The sequence below is a fragment of the Sceloporus occidentalis genome, unplaced genomic scaffold (genome assembly GCF_023333645.1).
Source record: "Sceloporus occidentalis isolate IW3139 unplaced genomic scaffold, rSceOcc1.0.p SCAF_6, whole genome shotgun sequence".
In the NCBI taxonomy this organism is placed as follows: Eukaryota; Metazoa; Chordata; class Lepidosauria; order Squamata; family Phrynosomatidae; genus Sceloporus; species Sceloporus occidentalis.
This window is the reverse complement of record NW_028316986.1, coordinates 66215287-66234196: the sequence shown is the minus strand read 5'-3', so window position 1 is coordinate 66234196 and position 18910 is coordinate 66215287. Positions and strand designations below refer to the sequence as shown.

Sequence of the window (18910 nt, the reverse complement as noted above, 5' to 3'; positions counted from 1 at the left end):
TTCTTATTTTTCTTGGTCCTTGTTCATTTTCCTTCATGCTTATTTGTATTTGGAAACTGACCCTGGCTACATACAGCCATTCTGTTCCAGACACATACAGGCAACAAACTCTCATACTGTTGGAAATACCCATAGAATCATAGAGTTGAAAGAGACCACAAGGGCCATCCAGTCCAACCTTCTGCCATTCAGGAACCACAAAGTCAAAGCACTCTTAACAAATGGCTATCCAGTCTGTTTAAAACCATCAAAGAAGGGGACTCCATTACACTCTGAGACAACATATTTCACCGCCGAACAGCTCTTAAGTTCTTCCTAATGTTGAGGTGGAATCTCTGTTCCTGTAGCTTCAATCCATTGCTTCCTGTGCTCATCTCTTTGCTCCATCAAAAATATATTTTTTCAAGTATTTTAAAATAGCTATCAGATCACCTCTTCACCTTCTTTTCTCCTGACTAAACATACCCAGCTCCCTAAATGGAAAATAGAGTAGAAAACACAATAGGGGAAATCCAGCACAGAATAAGTGAAGAGGTAGTACAGAAATACCTGGTTCATCTAAATGAATGTGTCTCCAGGACCCGATGAACTACATCCAAGAGTATTAAAAGAACTGGCAAAAGTAATATTGAAGCCATTGGCAATAATCTTTGAGAACTCCTGGAGAACAGGAAAAGTCTCAGCAGACTGGAGGAGGGCAAATGTTGACCCCATCTTCAAAAAGGGGGAAAAAGAGGTTCCCAACAATTATCGTCCAGTTAGTCTGACATCAATACCAGGAAAGAATCTAGAGCAGATCATTAAACAGAGAGTCTGTGAACATCTAGAAGGCAATTCCATAATCACAAAAAGTCAACACGGGTTTCAGAGAAAGAAGTCATGCCTGACAAACCTGATCTCTTTTTCTGATAAAATTGCCAGCTTGGTAGATGAAAGGAATGCTGTGGATATAGTATATCTTGATTTCAGTAAGGCCTTTGACAAAGTTTCCCAAGAAATTCATGCCTACAAGCTAATAAAATGGGGGCTAGAAAATGCAAATGTTAAATGGATTTGTAATTGGTTGACCAGTCAAACCCAAAGGGTGCTCAGCAATGATTTCTCTTCATCCTGAAAAGAAATGACCAGTGGGGTGCCACAGGGTTCTGTTCTGGGTCTGGTGCTCTTCAACATCTTTATCAACAACTTGGATGAAACAACAGGGAGTAAGCTTATCAAATTTGTAGATGACACCAAATTAGGAGGAGTACCCCAGAGGACAGGATCAAAAATCAAGATGACCTGAATAGATTAGAAAGCTGGGCCAAAGCTAACAAAATGAATTTCAACACAGAGAAATGTAAGGTACTGCACTTAGGGCAGAAAAATTAAATGCATAGATATAGGATGGGGGACACCTGGCTTAACGAGACTATCTGTGAAAGAGATCTGGGAGTCCTAGTAGACCACAAATTGAATGTGAATCAACAGTGTGATGCAGCAGCTAAAAAGACCAATGCAAATCTAGGCTACATCAATAGAAGTATAATGTCTAGATCAAAAGAAGTAATAGCACCACTATATTCTGCTTTGGTCAGGCATCACCTGGAATACTGTGTCCAGTTCTAGGCACCACAGTTCAAAAAAGGATGTTAGTAAGTTGCAGCATGTCTAAAGGAGGACAACTAAAATGGTGAAGGGTCTGGAAATGATGCCCTATGAGGAGCAACATAGGGAGCTGGTATGTTTAGCCTGGAAAAGAGACGGTTAAGAGGTGATATGATAGCCCTGTTTAAGTATTTGAAGGAGTGTCATATTGAGGATGGAGCAAACATGTTTTCTGCTGCTCCAAAGAATAGGACCCAGAGTAATGTTAAGGAAAATGCAACATGGGATATACAGTGAAAGAAATAAAACATGTATGTGAGAGTCAGGGTGACTCAGCAGAAGCAATTAGAAGCCACGCAGGTGTAAAAGGTAATGCAATTAACAAGTCCTAAATGCCAAGGACAGAAATGCAAAGTGGATAATTGGGAACACCTGAGAATTGTTAAGTGGTCAAGGCTGAGATGATGAAATCATTAATTGTGGGTTGAACCAAGAGAACCAATGAGAGTGGATGTACACGCCCACTGGGTGGAAACTGACAAGAGTGGGTGGTATTTTGCAATGACTATAATAATGGCTATGAATCCCAATGTATTTTGTGGGTAGTATTGGATAGTTTTGGAGCTGTATATAGTAGAATAAAGTAGATCTTTTGTATAAGACTACTGAGTTGTCTGGTGTCTTGAGTGAAGATACAAGAGCCAGCTGGATCCTGAGGAAGTGTGAAGACTTCTGTGGAAGCAAGAGTGAGAAGGCTTGGAGAGTTTGTCAGGGTCTTCAGCCTATTCTCTGTAACTCTGCTGCTTTAGAGCAAAGCTTTAACCACTGGCCAAAACTGGTCAGCGCCAGTGCGTAACAAGGTGGTGAGTTCGAGCCAGAGGTGAAGAGCTACAACTCCCATCATCCCTGACAAGTAATGGGTTCAAAATAGAGGCAAAGAGATTCTACCTCAACATGAGGAGGAACGTCCTGACAGTAAGAGATATTCAAGAGTGAAACACACTCTCTCACAGTGTGGTGAAGTCTCCTTCTTTGGTCTTTAAGCAGAGTCAGGTATGCTTTAATCTGTCAGGTTTGCTTTGATTGTGAGTTTCTGCATGGCAGGGGGTTGGATTGGATGCCTCTTGTGGTCTCTTCTAACTCTATGATTCTAAGTTCCTTCTCATAAGAGCCATCATTCTAAGGGTTTCAAGACCTTTCACCATCCAAGGATGTGACTGCTGTGTTAATGACAAACAGCCCATATTGTTTCTGTACCAGTCATTACCAGCCATGTTCATAAGTAAGACTAGGATGAGTTTCTGAGGGATGGTAATCAGATATGCCAAATTTGAGCTCCAACTGATATGGAAAACTTGTTTATATTGCCGTGGATGTGACAGAGGAGGCACTCTACCAAATGATCTCAAGCAGCAGATTTTAAATATGGTGCAGTGTCTTCCATTAGTTTTAAGATGTTTAAGATGGGGAATCACATGTTATTGAACTCCAGCTCCCATCAGTCCTAATGAACACAGCCATAAGTGAGAAAGGCTGAAAGTTGCAGTCCAACAACAGCTGGAGGGCTGTATAATTTTACACATTGCTCTAAATGGTCTTGCTATGAATTATTATTTATTTAATCAAACAAAATGTTTTTTAAATTCTTCTCCTTGTTCATAATATTTAGAGGATGAAAGAACTATGGCACTTGTATAGAACCCATCCTTATGCTCCCTTGATTAGGAATTATTTTTTGCCCTTCACAAGGAAAAAAGAACTTTTGTCTGGACACAAGATACATAATCTAAATTTAGGAGTCCAGGAGACCATCTATATTTAGGAGTCCTTGTAACTGTCCTTTAATTTTTGTGGTAAGGTGTTACCCTAGCACTTGACTCATGCCTTCTGGAAACACATTCAGTTTATATCACTATGGTAGCCTGGACAAAAGTAGAATAGTGATACTGTGATTTTTTTTATAATGAAGAAATGACTGATTCTGTACAGCTCTGGTTAATTACTTACTTACCTGCTTTAATTATTGCTTTCTTGCTGTCTCTCTATAAGTGCACCATCAAGTTTAACTGGTTTATTGTTGCTGCTTGGTTTCTGAGTCATGCCTTCGAAGTATAAAAAGACACAATGCAGTCAAGCAGTACTATAAAACTGAAAATAACAGTAAACTTTATGCTATACTGAGTCCTTACTCGTTGCCAAAAACAAACCCCAGTCTATAAATACTACACATACTTTTGCATGATCCTTCCCATTAATCAATCACATTACATCAAGATTTGTTGTTCTGAGCCATATTTCTGTTCATGATTTCACTTGTGTATTAGTTTAATCGGCTCCTCCCCAAATGTTGAATATTTCTTCTGACTATGTATACTGGATATCACTGAACTATTCAGTGTCTTTGGGATCCTGTGCTGAATGAACAACATTGCTATGCTAAAAGCCATGACTCAAATCCAGCATTTCTATGCCCAAACAGGTCAATTCCATGAAGCCTGAAAAAGAATCATGAGATGGAAGTATATCTGCAGTGCCATTAACTGTTTGTTTATGTCTCATGGTGGAACTCCATCAGTAAACTTGGATGCATATGTAATATGCTAAATCAATTTGAAAAAAATTATTTGCTAAATAGGCTTCTTCTGAGTCAAAACATTTTGGATAATGTAGGCTATAAAGCAATAAAGATTAATAACAATTCTGATGAGTTTCTGTTTTAGGGATTGCTTTTAAAACTCTTGATAAGTGTATATTTGAACAATACCTTTGTTAGGCTTCATTGTTGTGTGCCTTCAAGTTGTTCCTGACTTATGACAACCCCAAGGCAACCCCATCATGGGGTTTTCTTGGCAGGATTTATTCAGAGGAAGTTTGCCATCGCCTTCACTTGAGGCTGAGAGAGTGTGACTTACCCAAAACTACCCAGTGGGTTTCATGATTGAGCTGAGAATTGAACCCTGGTCTCCAGTCATAATCCAATATGCCAACCATAACATTACATTGACTCTTTATTAGGTTATTGTTGTGTACCTTCAAGTCGTTTCTGATTTATGTTGAGCCTGAGGCAAACTTATCATGGGGTTTTCTTGGCAAGATTTGTTCAGAGGAGGTTTGCCTAATTATGGCCTACATTAGGCAAGATAAGTTTACTCATTGTCAGTATGTTTTTTAAAAATCTGGATTCAACATTGTTTTACATTGTTAAAATTTTATTATTAATATTGCCATCTCCAGGTATTAGAAGAACATCACACTTTCTTCCTTCTGTTGTTTTCACTGCCATCTTCCAGGCAGAAAAACCTATCTTTTTATCTGTGTTTATGGCTGTTACACACTTATTGTACTGAAAACAATGAAAAAAATATTTATTTATTAGTGTAACTTTCTGCACACAACTTTCTGTGCCCAATTTTATAATGACGAAGTAGATGTCTTCCTGGGAATTACTCCTTTAACAGAAAATTTGGTTCCAGAGGCAAAAATAACGTGGAAAGAATACAGTGGCATAGCTGTGTTAGTCTAGAATATCAGCATGCAAAGGGATCTTGTAGCACCTTTGAGACTAACTGTATAGAATATGTTGTAGCATAAGCTTTTGTAGACTTTGTCTACTTTCTCAGATGCATGGAGTAAACTGATGCCCAGGAAGGGTTTTTATAATTAGACCAAGTCCATGAAAATTTATGCTACAACTTCTTCTACACAGTTAGGTCTCAAAAATGCTACAAGAACCCTTTGCATATGGAAAGAATATTAGGTTCTTATCCATCCATCCCCAGAAGCAGTTAACGTGTTTCAGCATATTTTTTATTCAAAACTAGCAGCATATACATTTGAAAAAAACAACCAGGTCTTGTGCAAATAAATAAAAATATTTTATTGTGGTTTTCATTTTGGTGACCATACATACAGATCTACGCTTATAGATCTATACATTTTAACATGCTAGGGGTTGATGGTCTCCTGGGCATGGTGTAACCAACTGTTACTGGTGAGGCAGGAGTAGCTTCTTTCCTCTTATCTTTCTCTTTTGTTGTTCATGCATGCCCAGAAAGTGATTCTGGAGACATTGGCTGTTTACCTTGCCTGTTGCATATATGGCTACAGTTGGATCAAATACAACAGAATTCTACTCCGTTCAGCTAAAGCTTTGTTTATTGCATTGCTTACTGCAGCCACTCTGCTGCAGCCTGACACTCAAAGCCTTCCTTCAACATTTTCCCAATGTAGATGCTGCTAAAATACCTCCACAGCTAGAGCAGTGCTTCTCAATTATTTTCTGTCATGCCCCCCCTAGGAAGAAGAAAACATTTTGCGCCCCCAGCGCGACTGTAAATAGTATCATTTATATATATGACAGTATTTGCCGAGGTCAAACGAGCCCCCCTTTACGGAGCCTCGCACCCCACTTTATGGAGCCTCGCCCTGGGGGGCGCGCCCCACTATTTGAGAAGTACTGAGCTAGAGAGAGGATGAGGAGGGAAAAAAGGCAAGGTGGGCATGAAAAGCCTTTGTAAAAAAGAGCTTTGCTATCAGAGGCTTTGTTAACTGAGGTATGCCTGTACACTGTTTACTACTAATTTTTCAAATATATACTGCTGAACGACTGCGGGTTGAGTCTCCCTTACATGGAATTCAGAAACTTTCCAAAAATCAAACCCTTTTTTTTATGGGTGGCTGATATAGTGGCACCGTTACTTTCTGGTGGTTAGTGTACATAAACGTTAGTTCATGCACAAATGTATTTTAAAATATTGTTAAAATAACCTTCAGGCTATGTGTATATAAAACAGAAATGAATGTTGTGCTTAGATTTGGGTCCCATCTCCAAAATATCTCATTATGTGCCTATATGCAAAGACAGATATTCCAAAATCTGAAGGAATCCAAAATACCTCTGTCCCAGGCATTTTGGATAAAGGAGGCTCAACCTGTACTGCAGAGGTGCAGTTAGTGCAGAAGTATAATCCCAGCTTTCTCTTTCATTACCTTAATTTGCCCATTTTGATGGCAGGAATTAAGATTTCCTAACCATAATACTCTAATCTTTTGCTTGTTCTCCTTCCATTATCATTTCTGTCTAACACAATGAAAACTAGACCTGCCTTTATCCCACATGGTGATCCTATTTGTTCCCTCATCTACATTTACGTAATTTGGGAAAGAAAGATAGCAAGGAATAAGAACAGTATGTTGCAAGCCAGTGCACAATGATAGCACTAAGACTTCATTTTAACTGCCACAGCAGGAGCATAGGAAACCGTGGGGTTTGTAGTTTGGTGGGGTACTGGCAGGGCATTCTAAGTATGCCTCCCTAAACCATGCATCCCAGGATAACAGAGGAGGGAACCATGACATTTAGAGTTGCCAAAAAACTATAAAGCTAAACTAAAAAGGCCACAAGAACCCAACAGGGGCACACTGTGCCACTGCACCAGCCACAGCTCTGCTCTGTGTATGTTGAAATGGCATGCGCTGCAGCAGAAAATCCCTTAGGCTGGGTAAGAAGAGATGGCCCAGTCCCTTACATCCCGATCACATTTGAAGAATGGGGACACACTAGTCTAAGAACTTCTTATCCAGCCACTCTGGAGAAATCCCCTGGTGGGCATCGAGCCTCTTGGGGGCCACCTCTCTCCCTCTTTAAGGTTGCCACCAGTTTCCATTTTGGGGCCAGGTTCCCAGGGCGACCAGGCAGGTCCTCCTTTTCCAGGACCTGTCCTCCATCTGCTCCAGGAGGAATTCCAAAAGGCCCTCCATTTTGAGCAGGAGGAAGAAGCATGCCTCGGCGGTTGCTGCTGCTGCTGCTGCTGGAGATGACGCTGCTGGGCACCTGAGCCTCCCTGCCGGAGCCACGTGAGAGGAGCCACCTCCGCTGCTCTGGAGGCAGCAGAAGAAAGTCACCCTCAGAGAGAGACAGAGAGAGAGAGAGGGAGGGAGGAAGCAGAGGAAAGAGCCCCAGGAACCCGCCTAGCAAGGCCTCCTCCTCCTCCTCCTCCTCCTCGGTGGGCCTTTCTGGGCCCCAGGAGAGAGAGAGAAAGAGAAACAGGGAAGGTAGGAAAGAAGGCAGGCAAGGAAGGAGGGAAGGGAAAGGAGGAGAGAAGAAGAGAGGGAAAGGGGGCAAAGGAAGGGAGGGAAAGGGAAGGGAAGCAAAGGAGGAAAGGGACACAGAAGGGAGGGAGGGAAGAAGGCAGGCAGAGGGGCCATCAAGGAAGGAGGGCAAGGCCAGGCCAGGCAGCGAGGCCCGAGGCCCGGGAGGATGCTGCAGTCCCTGGCGGGCGGCGGGGCCTGGCGGGGCCTGGGGCTGGTGGAGCGTCACCGCTCGGCCTGGTGCCTGGGGCTGCTGGGGCTGGGCTACCTGCTCTACCTGCTCTTCGGGGCGGTGGTCTTCTCCTCGGTGGAGCTGCCCTACGAGGACCTCCTCCGGCAGGAGCTGGCCAAGCTGAAGCGGCGCTTCCTGGCGGAGCACCAGTGCCTCTCGGAGCAGCAGCTGGAGGGCTTCCTGGCCCGCGTCCTGGAGGCCAGCAACTACGGCGTCTCGGCCCTGGGCAACGCCTCCGGCAGCTGGAACTGGGACTTCACCTCGGCCCTCTTCTTCGCCAGCACCGTCCTCTCCACCACCGGTGAGAAGCCCCTTCCGCCTGGCTTTCAGGCTTGGTCTGGCATTCTCCCAGAATTCCATAGCCAGGAGCCAGACCAAGACCTAAAATGTCTTTTCCTGGAGCTTGCCTTAATTTGAGTCTCAGGTGGGATTTGGAACAGAGTGGCTTGTCTAGTGAGAAAGGGGTGTGTGTCCCTGACCTTTCCATTCCACCAAAGGCATCTGAGGAAGTGAGCTCAAGCCTAGGAAGCTCATGCTAGCAGCTTCTCTCTTTCATATCGTCTCCAAGGTGCTAGAAGATCCCCTTGTAGTAAAGGCAGCTGCCAAGGGCTTCCCCTTCCCTCCCCACAGGCTTCTCCCATCCAATGCCCCTGCCCCAACTTTGGCTTCAAGAGCAGGCAGTTCTCTTGAACTCCTTCAAATGGTTCAGCTCCAGTCCCTCTGCCTTTTGAAACCATGACATTGAGGAAGCGTACTGGAGGAAACACAGGGCACAAGGCAAAGCGCTAGGATGGATTTGTAGATGACATTTAAATGGGATTTTATGGTTATATCCGTGTAAACCTTAGGCTGGCTACACCCAGTTGAAAAATTGCTCTTTCAACAGCACTGCTGGTTTGTGCAAGTTCATAGTTAGTATCAATAGGAGCAGTTCTAATTGTGCCTATTGTTAGTACTTAGTAATAATGCTTGGGGGTCAGTATGGTCTAGTGGTTTGACTGTTGGACTGTGACTCTGGAGACCAGGGTTTGAATTCCTGCTCAGCCATGGAAATCCATGGTATGACATTAGGCAAGTCATATTCACTCGGCCTCAGAAAATGGTATAGCCAAATCCCCTCTGAACAAATTCTGCCCCCCCCAAAAAAAATACTCCAAATAAACCCTGCGATAGGTTCATCTTAAGAGTCTCCATAAGCTGGAAAAGATTTCGGTATATGAGAGTAACAATAATACTTGATTTCTGTTATGTGAAGTGTCCTGTGAAACACTCAGGTTTCTTTTAGAGTGCAGTCCTAAGTGTACAGAGCCAGCATGGGATAGTGGTTTCAGTGTTGGACTATGACTCTGGAGACCAAGGTTCAATTCCCAACTCAGCCATGAAACCCACTGGACAACTTTGGGCAAGTCACATGCCCTCAGCCTTAAGGTCACTTTAAGGGGTCGTTCCCACTTACCTATAAAGCGGGTCATGATCCAAATTTAGGGTGCATCGTTCCCACTAAAGCTCGAATTTAATCTCCATTACCTCTCATTTGTCCCCACAGCATCTCGAATTAGAATTAAATTAAAATGTTTAAACCGGATTATCAGCCTATAATTCGGTTTAAAATAATAGTTCATAACACGAGTTATTTTTGAAAGCGGGGTACAATTCGCTGTATCCGAATGGGAACGAAAGGGTGTCTGATTAGTGAACCTGGAGATGGGAGGAGCAGCGCTCAAGGGGCTGGCCTGGGGATGTCACCCTCTTTGTTCTCTTTCTGCATCACCAGCACCATTTTCTTCAATTATCATAGACTTCCCCTGGTGAATTGCAACCTCCCCTCTGCTCCTCATTCATAGACCGATGTGTGAGGAGAGCCATTGAACACCATTTTAAACTATTCTTTTTTTCTTTTTTCACCTCTGCCTGAGCAGCAGATGGGCTTTGCAGTACATGCCTGCTTGATCGCCCCACAGACAGCCCAGGGAGCAATGGGGGATGCAAAGCGATTTTGGGAAAAGGAGGCTCCTTCCAGAGGAACTATGGGATGGGCTTTGCAGTACATGCCTGCTTGATCGCCCCACAGACAGCCCAGGGAGCAATGGGGGACACAAAGCGATTTTGGGAAAAGGAGGCTCCTTCCAGAGGAACTATGGGATGGGCTTTGCAGTACATGCCTGCTTGATCGCCCCACAGACAGCCCAGGGAGCAATGGGGGATGCAAAGCGATTTTGGGAAAAGGAGGCTCCTTCCAGAGGAACTATGGGATGGGCAATGGGGGACGCAAAGCGATTTTGGGAAAAGGAGGCTCTTTCCAGAGGAACTATAGGATGGGCTTTGCAGGGCATCCCAGCTTGATCGCCCCCTAGACAGCTCAGGGAGCAATGGGGGACGCAAAGTGATTTTGGGGAATGGAGAGCCTGGACGCCCAGGGATCTGAGGGGGGGAATCGAGCCTTATCTTCTCTCTTCCCCAAAGATTCTCTCCCCAATAATGAAGCCCGCTGCCTTCTCCTCCTTGATCCGATTTGCCAAGCCTCCTTCTAGTCTGGGGAGACACAACAGAAGAGCCTTGGATGCAGTCAATTTTCATTGGCTGCCCCCCCCCCCCAAAAAAAAAACCCCAAGACTTGTGACATCTGAAGCCTGTGCACTTGATTGACAGCTTGTGGACACAAATGGGAATGAGGAGCAAGTTAATCCGCTTTAAAATAAAGCGATTTAAAATAAATGGGAACGAAAACAAGGTTTAAATGAATCGAGGTAATTTGCCCCTTTTGGTAATGGAAACGATGGGGAAAATTTGAATTATTCCCGGAACATAATCGCTCCAATATAATCCATTTTATCTGCCAAGTGGGAACGCCCCCTAAGTCAAAAGCTGCTTAAAGGCAGACAACAACAACCTAAATGTGCTTCCCAAGGAGTAAGCCACTTTGAACAGAAGTGGCTTCTCCTAACTAAATATGCATTTATTGGGGCCTGTGATGACCTACAGTGCAGTCTTATGCATGTTTCCACAGAAAAGCAATGGGGACTTAGTCCTAGATATGTGTGTACACAATTGCATCCTGAAAAGTTTGTTCTCATTGTGACTGGATGAGAGCTCTTTGTCAAATTTAGGAGTAAATCCTAAAAAATAAATAATAAAAAAAATCCCTGATTTCATTGGTTCACATCATTTCATTCCTTAGTGTTGCACAGCTGTCTTAAAAAAGATGCTGACATAGGCACGTAAACTTTTGTCACTTGACTCTTGCACATTAGACTCCCATTTGTATATTAGAACGTCTCTATCTGAAATCAGATTTTAGCCTTGAAATCAACCACTTTGCCTTCCATTGTGCCCTGCATAGAGAACCCTAGCAAAACAACCATAGCAAATATTTTGTAACAGCAGAGCAATTGATGAAGCTTGTTTAGTTTAAATGTTTTCAGTTTTCTTAACTGGCAGAACTGGAAAATTCAGAAGCCACTGTTTCCGCAGAATGAGAACACAAGTTTTGTAAGCCTCCTGCAAGGGCTGAGAGTATGCCAAATGCAAATAGGAGAAGATGTGAACTTGCTATTATGTTGCTCTTGTTTTCCAAATAAAGTGACCTGATGAGGACATCGATATTATATTTCTAGCTACAATGGAAAAACCGATTGGTCATCATGTGTGGCTGAAGGGGAAAAGCACACCCATAACTAATTCATTGCATGCTTGCAATCTGGATAGTTTGTGTCTGTGCAGCTATTTTGCACTGTGCTTGTGACTCTTAGTGCTTTAAACAAACATTAGTGTGGGGTTTTCTCCTTAATCTTAAAATGTTCAGTCAAGTTTGGAACCCATCATCTTGCATATTTCCCTTTCATAATTTAGTAGTGCCATGAGGTTCCAACTGCATAAAGTTGTATGAAGGTACATTGCAGCCATGACCCATATTATGAACTATTTGAAAGACATGAATCAAGATTTGCAGTTGCAGTTTCTTCTCAGTGCTAATCTGTGACGGCTGGAAGTTGCTATTAGCACAAGGTATGGTGCAGTGTATTGAGTATTGGAATATGACTCTGGAGAACAGGGTTCGAATCCCCACTTGGCCAGTGAAACTCACTTGGGTGACCTTAGGGGAGTTACACACTTTCAGCCTCAGAAAACCCCATGGTAGGTTCACCTTAGGGTCGCCATAAATCGGAAACAGCCTGAGCGTAAACAAGGTGTCCCCTTTGTGTGGTGACACAGAACGACTCTCCTACTCCAATATTTATGGTTTGGTACATTCCTCATTTTATTCATTTCTTTCCATGTGTTATTACCACATTGCAAATCCAGCTCCTCCAGGATTGGCTTATTATGTGTTTTGTGTTATTGTTTGTTTGTTTATTTCAAATATGGCATTGTATGTGACAATGCTCTTATGGGGGAAAACTCATGCAGACCGAAGTATGTTGTTCCCCACATTAAGAATGATGTTCACAACGTCTCACCTTCTTAACTATATGAGTCACATGGGACCTGTAGTAAGATGCTGCAGTATTTCCCCACCCCCTAAGGGGGAGCATCAGAAGTAAGTAATGAGTAAGTCTGGTTAGGAAGAGAGTCGGGGAAATGGGAAGGAACAACGTGGAAAGGAGTGTCCTTGGGGCTTCATGCCTCAAGGACACCCAACGGCGGCCCCTTTCTGCCTTGCGTCGCTGATGCAGCCATCTAAAGGCTGCGCCAGCGATGCAAATCCTAGAAGGAGCTCCATTTCGGAGCTCCATTTCGGAGCTCCTTGCTGTGCTGTGAAAAGGGCGCCCCAGGCACCCTCGCGCGGTGCAAGGACGTCACATCCGTGCCGCCCAGTTTGGAGGCGGCGCGTTCGTGACGTCCTAATGGCGGCGCCCAACTAGAATGGGTGCCGCCATTTTGTACATACTGTGTACATACTAGGGTTGGGGGCAACCCTAGTACGCACACGGTATGTACTTTAGGCGCGTCTGTAACGTGCCATCAGTACCAGGAAAGATTCTGGAGCAGATAATTAAAAAGAGAGTCTGTGAACATCTAGAAAGCAATGCCATAATCACAAAAAGTCAACATGGGCTTCAGAGAAAGAAGTCATGCCAGACAAATCTGATATCTATCTTTGATAAAATTACCAGCTTGCTAGATGAAGGGAATGCTGTGGATATAGTATATCTTGATTTCAGTAAGGCCTCTGACAAGGTTTCCCATGACATTCTTGCAAACAAACTTGTAAAATGTGGGTTAGACAAGGTAACTCTTACATGGATTTGTAATTGGTTGACTGGCCAAAGCCAAAGAGTGCTCAACAATGGCTCCTTTTCATCCTGGAGAGAAGTGACCAGTGGGGTGCCACAGGGCTCTGTCCTGGGCCCAGTGCTATTCAACATCTTTATCAATGACTTGGAGGACAAAATTGGGGGCATACTTATCAAATTTGCAGATGACACCAAATTAGGAGGAATAGTTAATACCCCAGAGGACAGGATCAAAATTAAAAATGACCTGAATAGACTAGAAAGCTGAGCCAAAGCTAACAAAATGAAATTCAACACGGAGAAATGTAAGGTACTGCACTTAGGGTGGAAAAATAAAATGCACAGATATAGGATGGTGGACACCTGGCTGAATGAGACTACGTGTGAAAGGGATCTACGAGTCCAAGTAGAGCACAAGTTGAACATGAGTCAACAGTGTGATGCGGCAGCTAAAAAGGCCAATGCTGTTTTAGGCTGCATCAATAAAAGTATAGTGTCTAGATCAAGAGAAGTAATAGTGCCACTATATTCTGCTTTGGTCAGGCCCCACCTGGAATATTGTGTCCAGTTCTGGGCACCACAATTCAAAAAGGACATTGAGAAACTGGAGCATGTCCAAAGGAGGGCGACTGAAATGGTGAAGGGTCTGGAAACCATGTCCTATGAGGAATGACTTAGGGAGCTGGGGATGTTTAGCCTGGAGAAGAGAAGGTTAAGAAGTGATATGATAGCCCTATTTAAATATTTGAAGGGATGTCATATTGGGGAGGGAGCAAGCTTGTTTTCTGCTGCTCCAGAGAACAAGACCCAGAACAATGGATCCAAGCTACAGGAAAAGAGATTCCGCCTCAACGTTAGGAGGAACTTCCTGACAGTAAGGGCTGTTCGACAGTGGAACAAACTCCCTTGGCGTGTAGTGGATTCTCCTTCCTTGGAGGTCTTTAAGCAGAGGCTGGATGCCCATCTGTCGGGTATGCTTTGATTGAGATTTCCTGCATGGCAGGTGGTTGGACTGGATGGCCCTTGTGGTCTCTTCCAACTCTACAATTCTATGATTCTATTGCACTGGGAGACAAAGAGAGAGAGAGAGAGAGAGAATAGTCTAGCAGAGCAACCGGGGCTTTTCTCCAGGGCTGGGGAGAAAGAGTAAGGAGTAAAGGAGTAAGAGGTTTTTTCAGGGGTAGGAGTAAGAGTAACATTAAGAAACAGTACCTTACACTGGAGTAGGAGAAGGAGTAACCCCAAAATCACCACTACTCCCCAACCTGGTTTGAACAGACCAATTCTTTCTTCTTTCCCATCCTCAACTTGATGCCACAACATTCTATTATATTCTGGGAGGCTCTCATATGTTTGTTTAATCTCTTGGCATATTAAAAATATCTTATTGTATAGACATATATAGACATATATATCTGCACGTACCAATAGATATGATTTTCCCAAGTGTGTAGAAACCATCACTTTAGTTTTGACAAATCTGGCCCAGGTTCTCTTCAAAATGGATGGGTATCTGTTCCCGTCAATTGGCTGTTAGTATAAATGATGATTTGTAATTTATAATTAATGATGTTAAAATTAGTTGTTGTGTGCGTTCAAGTCATTTCCAACTTATGGTGATCCTAAGGCATACCTATCATAAGGTTTTCTTGACAGATTTTTTCAGAGGGTGTTTGCCATTGACACCCTCTGAGAATGAGAGAGTGTTACTTGCCCAGGGGTCACCCAGTGGGTTTCATGGCTGAGTGGGGATTCAAACCCTGGTCTCCAGAGTGATAGTCCAATGCTCAAACCACGACTTTACTTTAAAAGATGCTGTACTCCAAATATTCTAAGTGTAGTGATCAAACATTGATAGGAATGGGGTCTGCAGCCAGGAAATCAGAAGATTAAGAATGGGGAGAGTGGATATGAAAGAACTAGAAAAGAACCTGAAATGCAGAGATGTACAGCTCAGCACAAAAGTTAGAATCATACAAGCCACTGTATTCCCTTTAATCATGTATGATTGTGAGAGCAGATCGAGCCAGCAATCTCCCTCGAAGCCAGGATGACAAAGGTGAGGCTGTCCTACTTCAGACACATCATGAGACGGCACAACTTATTGGAAAAAAAATAATAGTGCTAGGAAAGGTGGAGGGGAGTAAAAAGAGAGGAAGGCCACATGTTAGATGGATTCTATTAAGGAGGTCATGGATATGACTTTGCAGGAACTAAGCAAGCAATGGAGGACAGGGAGTCTTGCTGCTTTATCACACTAGGGGGCAAATAGGATTTAAACGAGAGTTAAACTATAGAAAACCAGGAAATGCCTGATGTTTATCACACAACATTTCCTGGATTTCTCTAGTTTAACTCTCATTTAAATCCTGTTTGCCCCTTAGTGTGATAAAGCAGTTGGAGATGTGTCATCCATGGAGTGGGGTGTTAGGAAGGATCTAATTAGGGGCATTTCTAAATTTAGCTCAAATTGCTGAGAGGAAGGGTCCTAACAACATCCTCACGAGACCATGTCCCGTGGTGTATATGAGAGGTCCACAAGGATCCCTTGAGAGATGACGCTGAGACAGACTTCTCCAATTAAGTCTAAATATTTATTAAAAAGGAAAAACAAACACATGGCAAAGGACACACACATACATGCATACACGTAATTCTCAATGAAAATAAAGGAGGGAAATTCAGGAGAGAATTGAGATAGGCAAATCTACGGGAAATACCTCTGAAGGCTTCTCTCAGGGACGTAGCCAGGATTTTGAGAAGGGGGGGTCCAGACTAAGTGCCACCATTTTGAAGGGCTGAAAGCCCCCCCCACACACACAGAAATAGGGTCAAGCCTTTACCTCAGGAAGGGGGAAGAGGGGAAGAAGGGGAGGGGGCTGCTCCTCTTCCGTGCCATTGCCAAAGGCTCCTCAGGTTCATTCACGGGAAAGGAGAGGCAAGAGAGCTGTCTTTGCGGGAAGGAACAATAAAACAACCTGGAGCAGGGAAGTTTGTCCTTGGAGTGAAGGCAAGGGGAGGAAAAAGAGAAAAGAGGGCTTGCTCCCTGGCATCCTCCTCTCAGGGCTCCTGCTGCCCTGGTGCCTTCCCCAAAACCCAAATGCGCGGGGAGCTCTGGCTGAAGCAGGAGCAGCAACCAGGGCATGGTCCCTTTTCGGGGGGGGGGGGGTCCTGCCTCATCCTCTGCTCTCTGGAGGGCAACCTGCATGTGGAGGGGGGCAGGGAAGGGAGAGGAAAAGAGAGTACGCCAAATAGAGCGAAAGAGGGAGAGAGAGAAACCACAGCCACACCTAGACTTCAATCTACTTCCTCAGATGCATTTAGATCCAATAATAAATAATAATATCTAGAGAGATCTTGCAGCACCTTTGGGACTCACTGGAAGAAAGAAATTGACGGCATGAGCTTTTGAAGACAGTCTACTTCTTCAGATGCATTTAGATGCAACAACAACAACAACAATATGTAGAGAGATCTTGTAGCCCCTTTGAGACTAACTGAAAGAAACACATTGACAGCATGAGTTTTCCTAGATGTCAGGTTTCCTAGCATTTTCCTCAGATGCATTTAGATCCAATAATAATAATAATAAGTAGAGAGATCTTGCAGCACTTTTGAGACTCACCGAAAGAAAGAAATTGGAGCATGAGCTTTCCTAGACTTCAGTCTACTTCCTCAAGTGCATTTGTGGCTTGCAAAAGATCACCCATTGGCTTTGTATGGTCCAGTTGGGAATCAAACCCTGGACTCCAGAGTCATAGTACTCCAGTGATCAAACCACTATGGAGTAGGAGAATTAAATAGGGCAGCTATGGGCCATTTGTGGCCATGGGTCATTGTTTTGTGGTCCTCCCATCCATCCTCCCCAATTCCAAAATAATAATAATAATAATTATTATTATTATTATTATTATTATTTCCCAACATTTATATCCTGCCTTTCTGTCAAAGTGGAACCCAAGGCGGCTAACAGCACATAGAAAATACATTAAAACAACAATGAAAATCGTAAAAAATACATTTAAAAATTACAAATATAAAATATAAAATACAAATATAAAATTCCAGAGGTTAAAAATCAGCCAAACCCATGCATCAAGAGGGTGGTGAAATGAGGAGGGGGTCTTTGGCTAAGAGAGAGGAGAGAAGGAGTGAAAGACACTCTGTACATGCTCAGGTACCCACTGATTCTAAGACTGAGCATTGAAACAATAATTCTGAGGTTCAGAGGCTTGGTGGCCTTCCCTTCAACACAAGCAAGGTCCCTTCCAGAAAGAAAATGGAGAGGGGTGGGGAGTGGGTTTAACTCATGGATAGAGGTCCCACTGGGCGACCATGGGCAGGTCACACTCTCTCAGCCCCAGAGAAGCACCCTCTGGAAAAATTTGCCAAGAAAATCCCATGATAGATTTGCCTTAGGGTTGCCATGAGTCAGAACCAACTTGCAAATAGCATCAGCAAAAGAGCTCCAAAGCTGCATCCACACTGTAGAAATAGTGCAGTTTGAAAACACTTTAACTGACTGGCTCCATGCTATGGGATCCTGGGATTTGTAGTTTTGGGAGCTATTTAGCCGTCTCTGCCAGCCACAAGAATCTGAAGTGCAATTCCCAGATCTCCTCATCATTTCATCATTTATTTCATTTCTGTGCCACCTTTTCCCCCAGAAAAGGACCCAAGGCAGTTTGGTTTTTATGGTTGACACCACTTTAACTTCCATTATAGTTCTGTGCTATGGAATCTTGGGATTTGTAGTTTTGAGGAGCTGTTTAGCCATCTCTGTCAGGTGCCACAACAAACTTCAAATCCCAGCATTCCACAGCATGGAGCCAAGGGCAGTTAAAGTGGCATCAAAATGGATTATTTCTTTAGTGCAGATGTAAACAGAGTCCTTCCTCTCAAGCTGTTCACATCAGATAAATTCAGATTGATAAAGTAAAGTGCAGCTGCTCAAGCAATTAGCGGCAGCCACTCTGTTCATGCTCAGAGACACTCTGTTCATATTCTGAGACACTCAGAGGGGGGCAAAAAAGGAGCTACTTGAGGATGAGCTTATGAAACATGAATGGGTTTAATGGTTGGACTCAAGTAGCTTCAATATATACCATTATATATATATAAACATACCAAACTCCAAAATACATCTAGTCCTCAGCATTTTGGATAAGGGAGATTCAACCTGTAGTTGATTGTTGTTATTAGAAGTCACCTTTTCTTTCTTTGATATTTCCTTTTAGACCCTTCCTTCTCCCTTCCTTCCTTTTTCTTCCTTTCTTCCCCTTCCTTCCTTCCTTCCTTCTTTCTTTCCTTTCTCTTCCTTCCTTCCTTTAGTTCTCCCTACCCTCGTTTTTCCTTCCTTTTTTCTGTGTGTCTTCCTTCCCTCTTCTTCTTCCTCCTCCTCCTCTCCCGGACGGAGACCTTTTTTGGCAAAAGCCCAGAAGAGGAGGGAGAAGGAAAGAGAGGCAAAGATGTTGCTGGGAGGGAGACCAGCCCTCTCCCCTCCCTCTCTCTCTCCTGAGTCCGCTCCGACGGAAGGAGGAAGCAGGAGGAAGGAGCTTGAACAACAGGCACTGCCCTCACCTCAAGGCTCCCTCCCTTCCTCTCTCTCTGAGCCTCCCTCTCCCTGAGACTTCCCCCCCCCTTTCCCTCTCTATCCAAGTCCGTGCTTTTGATGGAGAGGAGGGGGAGGAAGGAGCTTGATAGGGGGGGTCCTGAGGAGGAGGAGTGGAAGCCGGACTCTGAAGGAACCGAAAGGGAAAGGAGTCAC

General features: G+C 43.8%; 1 protein-coding gene across 1 annotated transcript in view; it reads left to right on the top strand.

Moving 5' to 3' along the window:
- Positions 1 to 7769: 7769 nt before the first annotated feature.
- The window catches only part of KCNK1 (potassium two pore domain channel subfamily K member 1), a 37553-nt gene continuing 26412 nt past the window's right edge, over positions 7770 to 18910 (top strand). Inside the window, exon 1 of the mRNA XM_089529901.1 lies at positions 7770 to 8210. Within this exon, the coding sequence (XP_089386027.1) occupies positions 7847 to 8210 (364 nt within the window). The 5' untranslated portion in view covers positions 7770 to 7846. The remainder of the gene's footprint in view (positions 8211 to 18910) is intronic.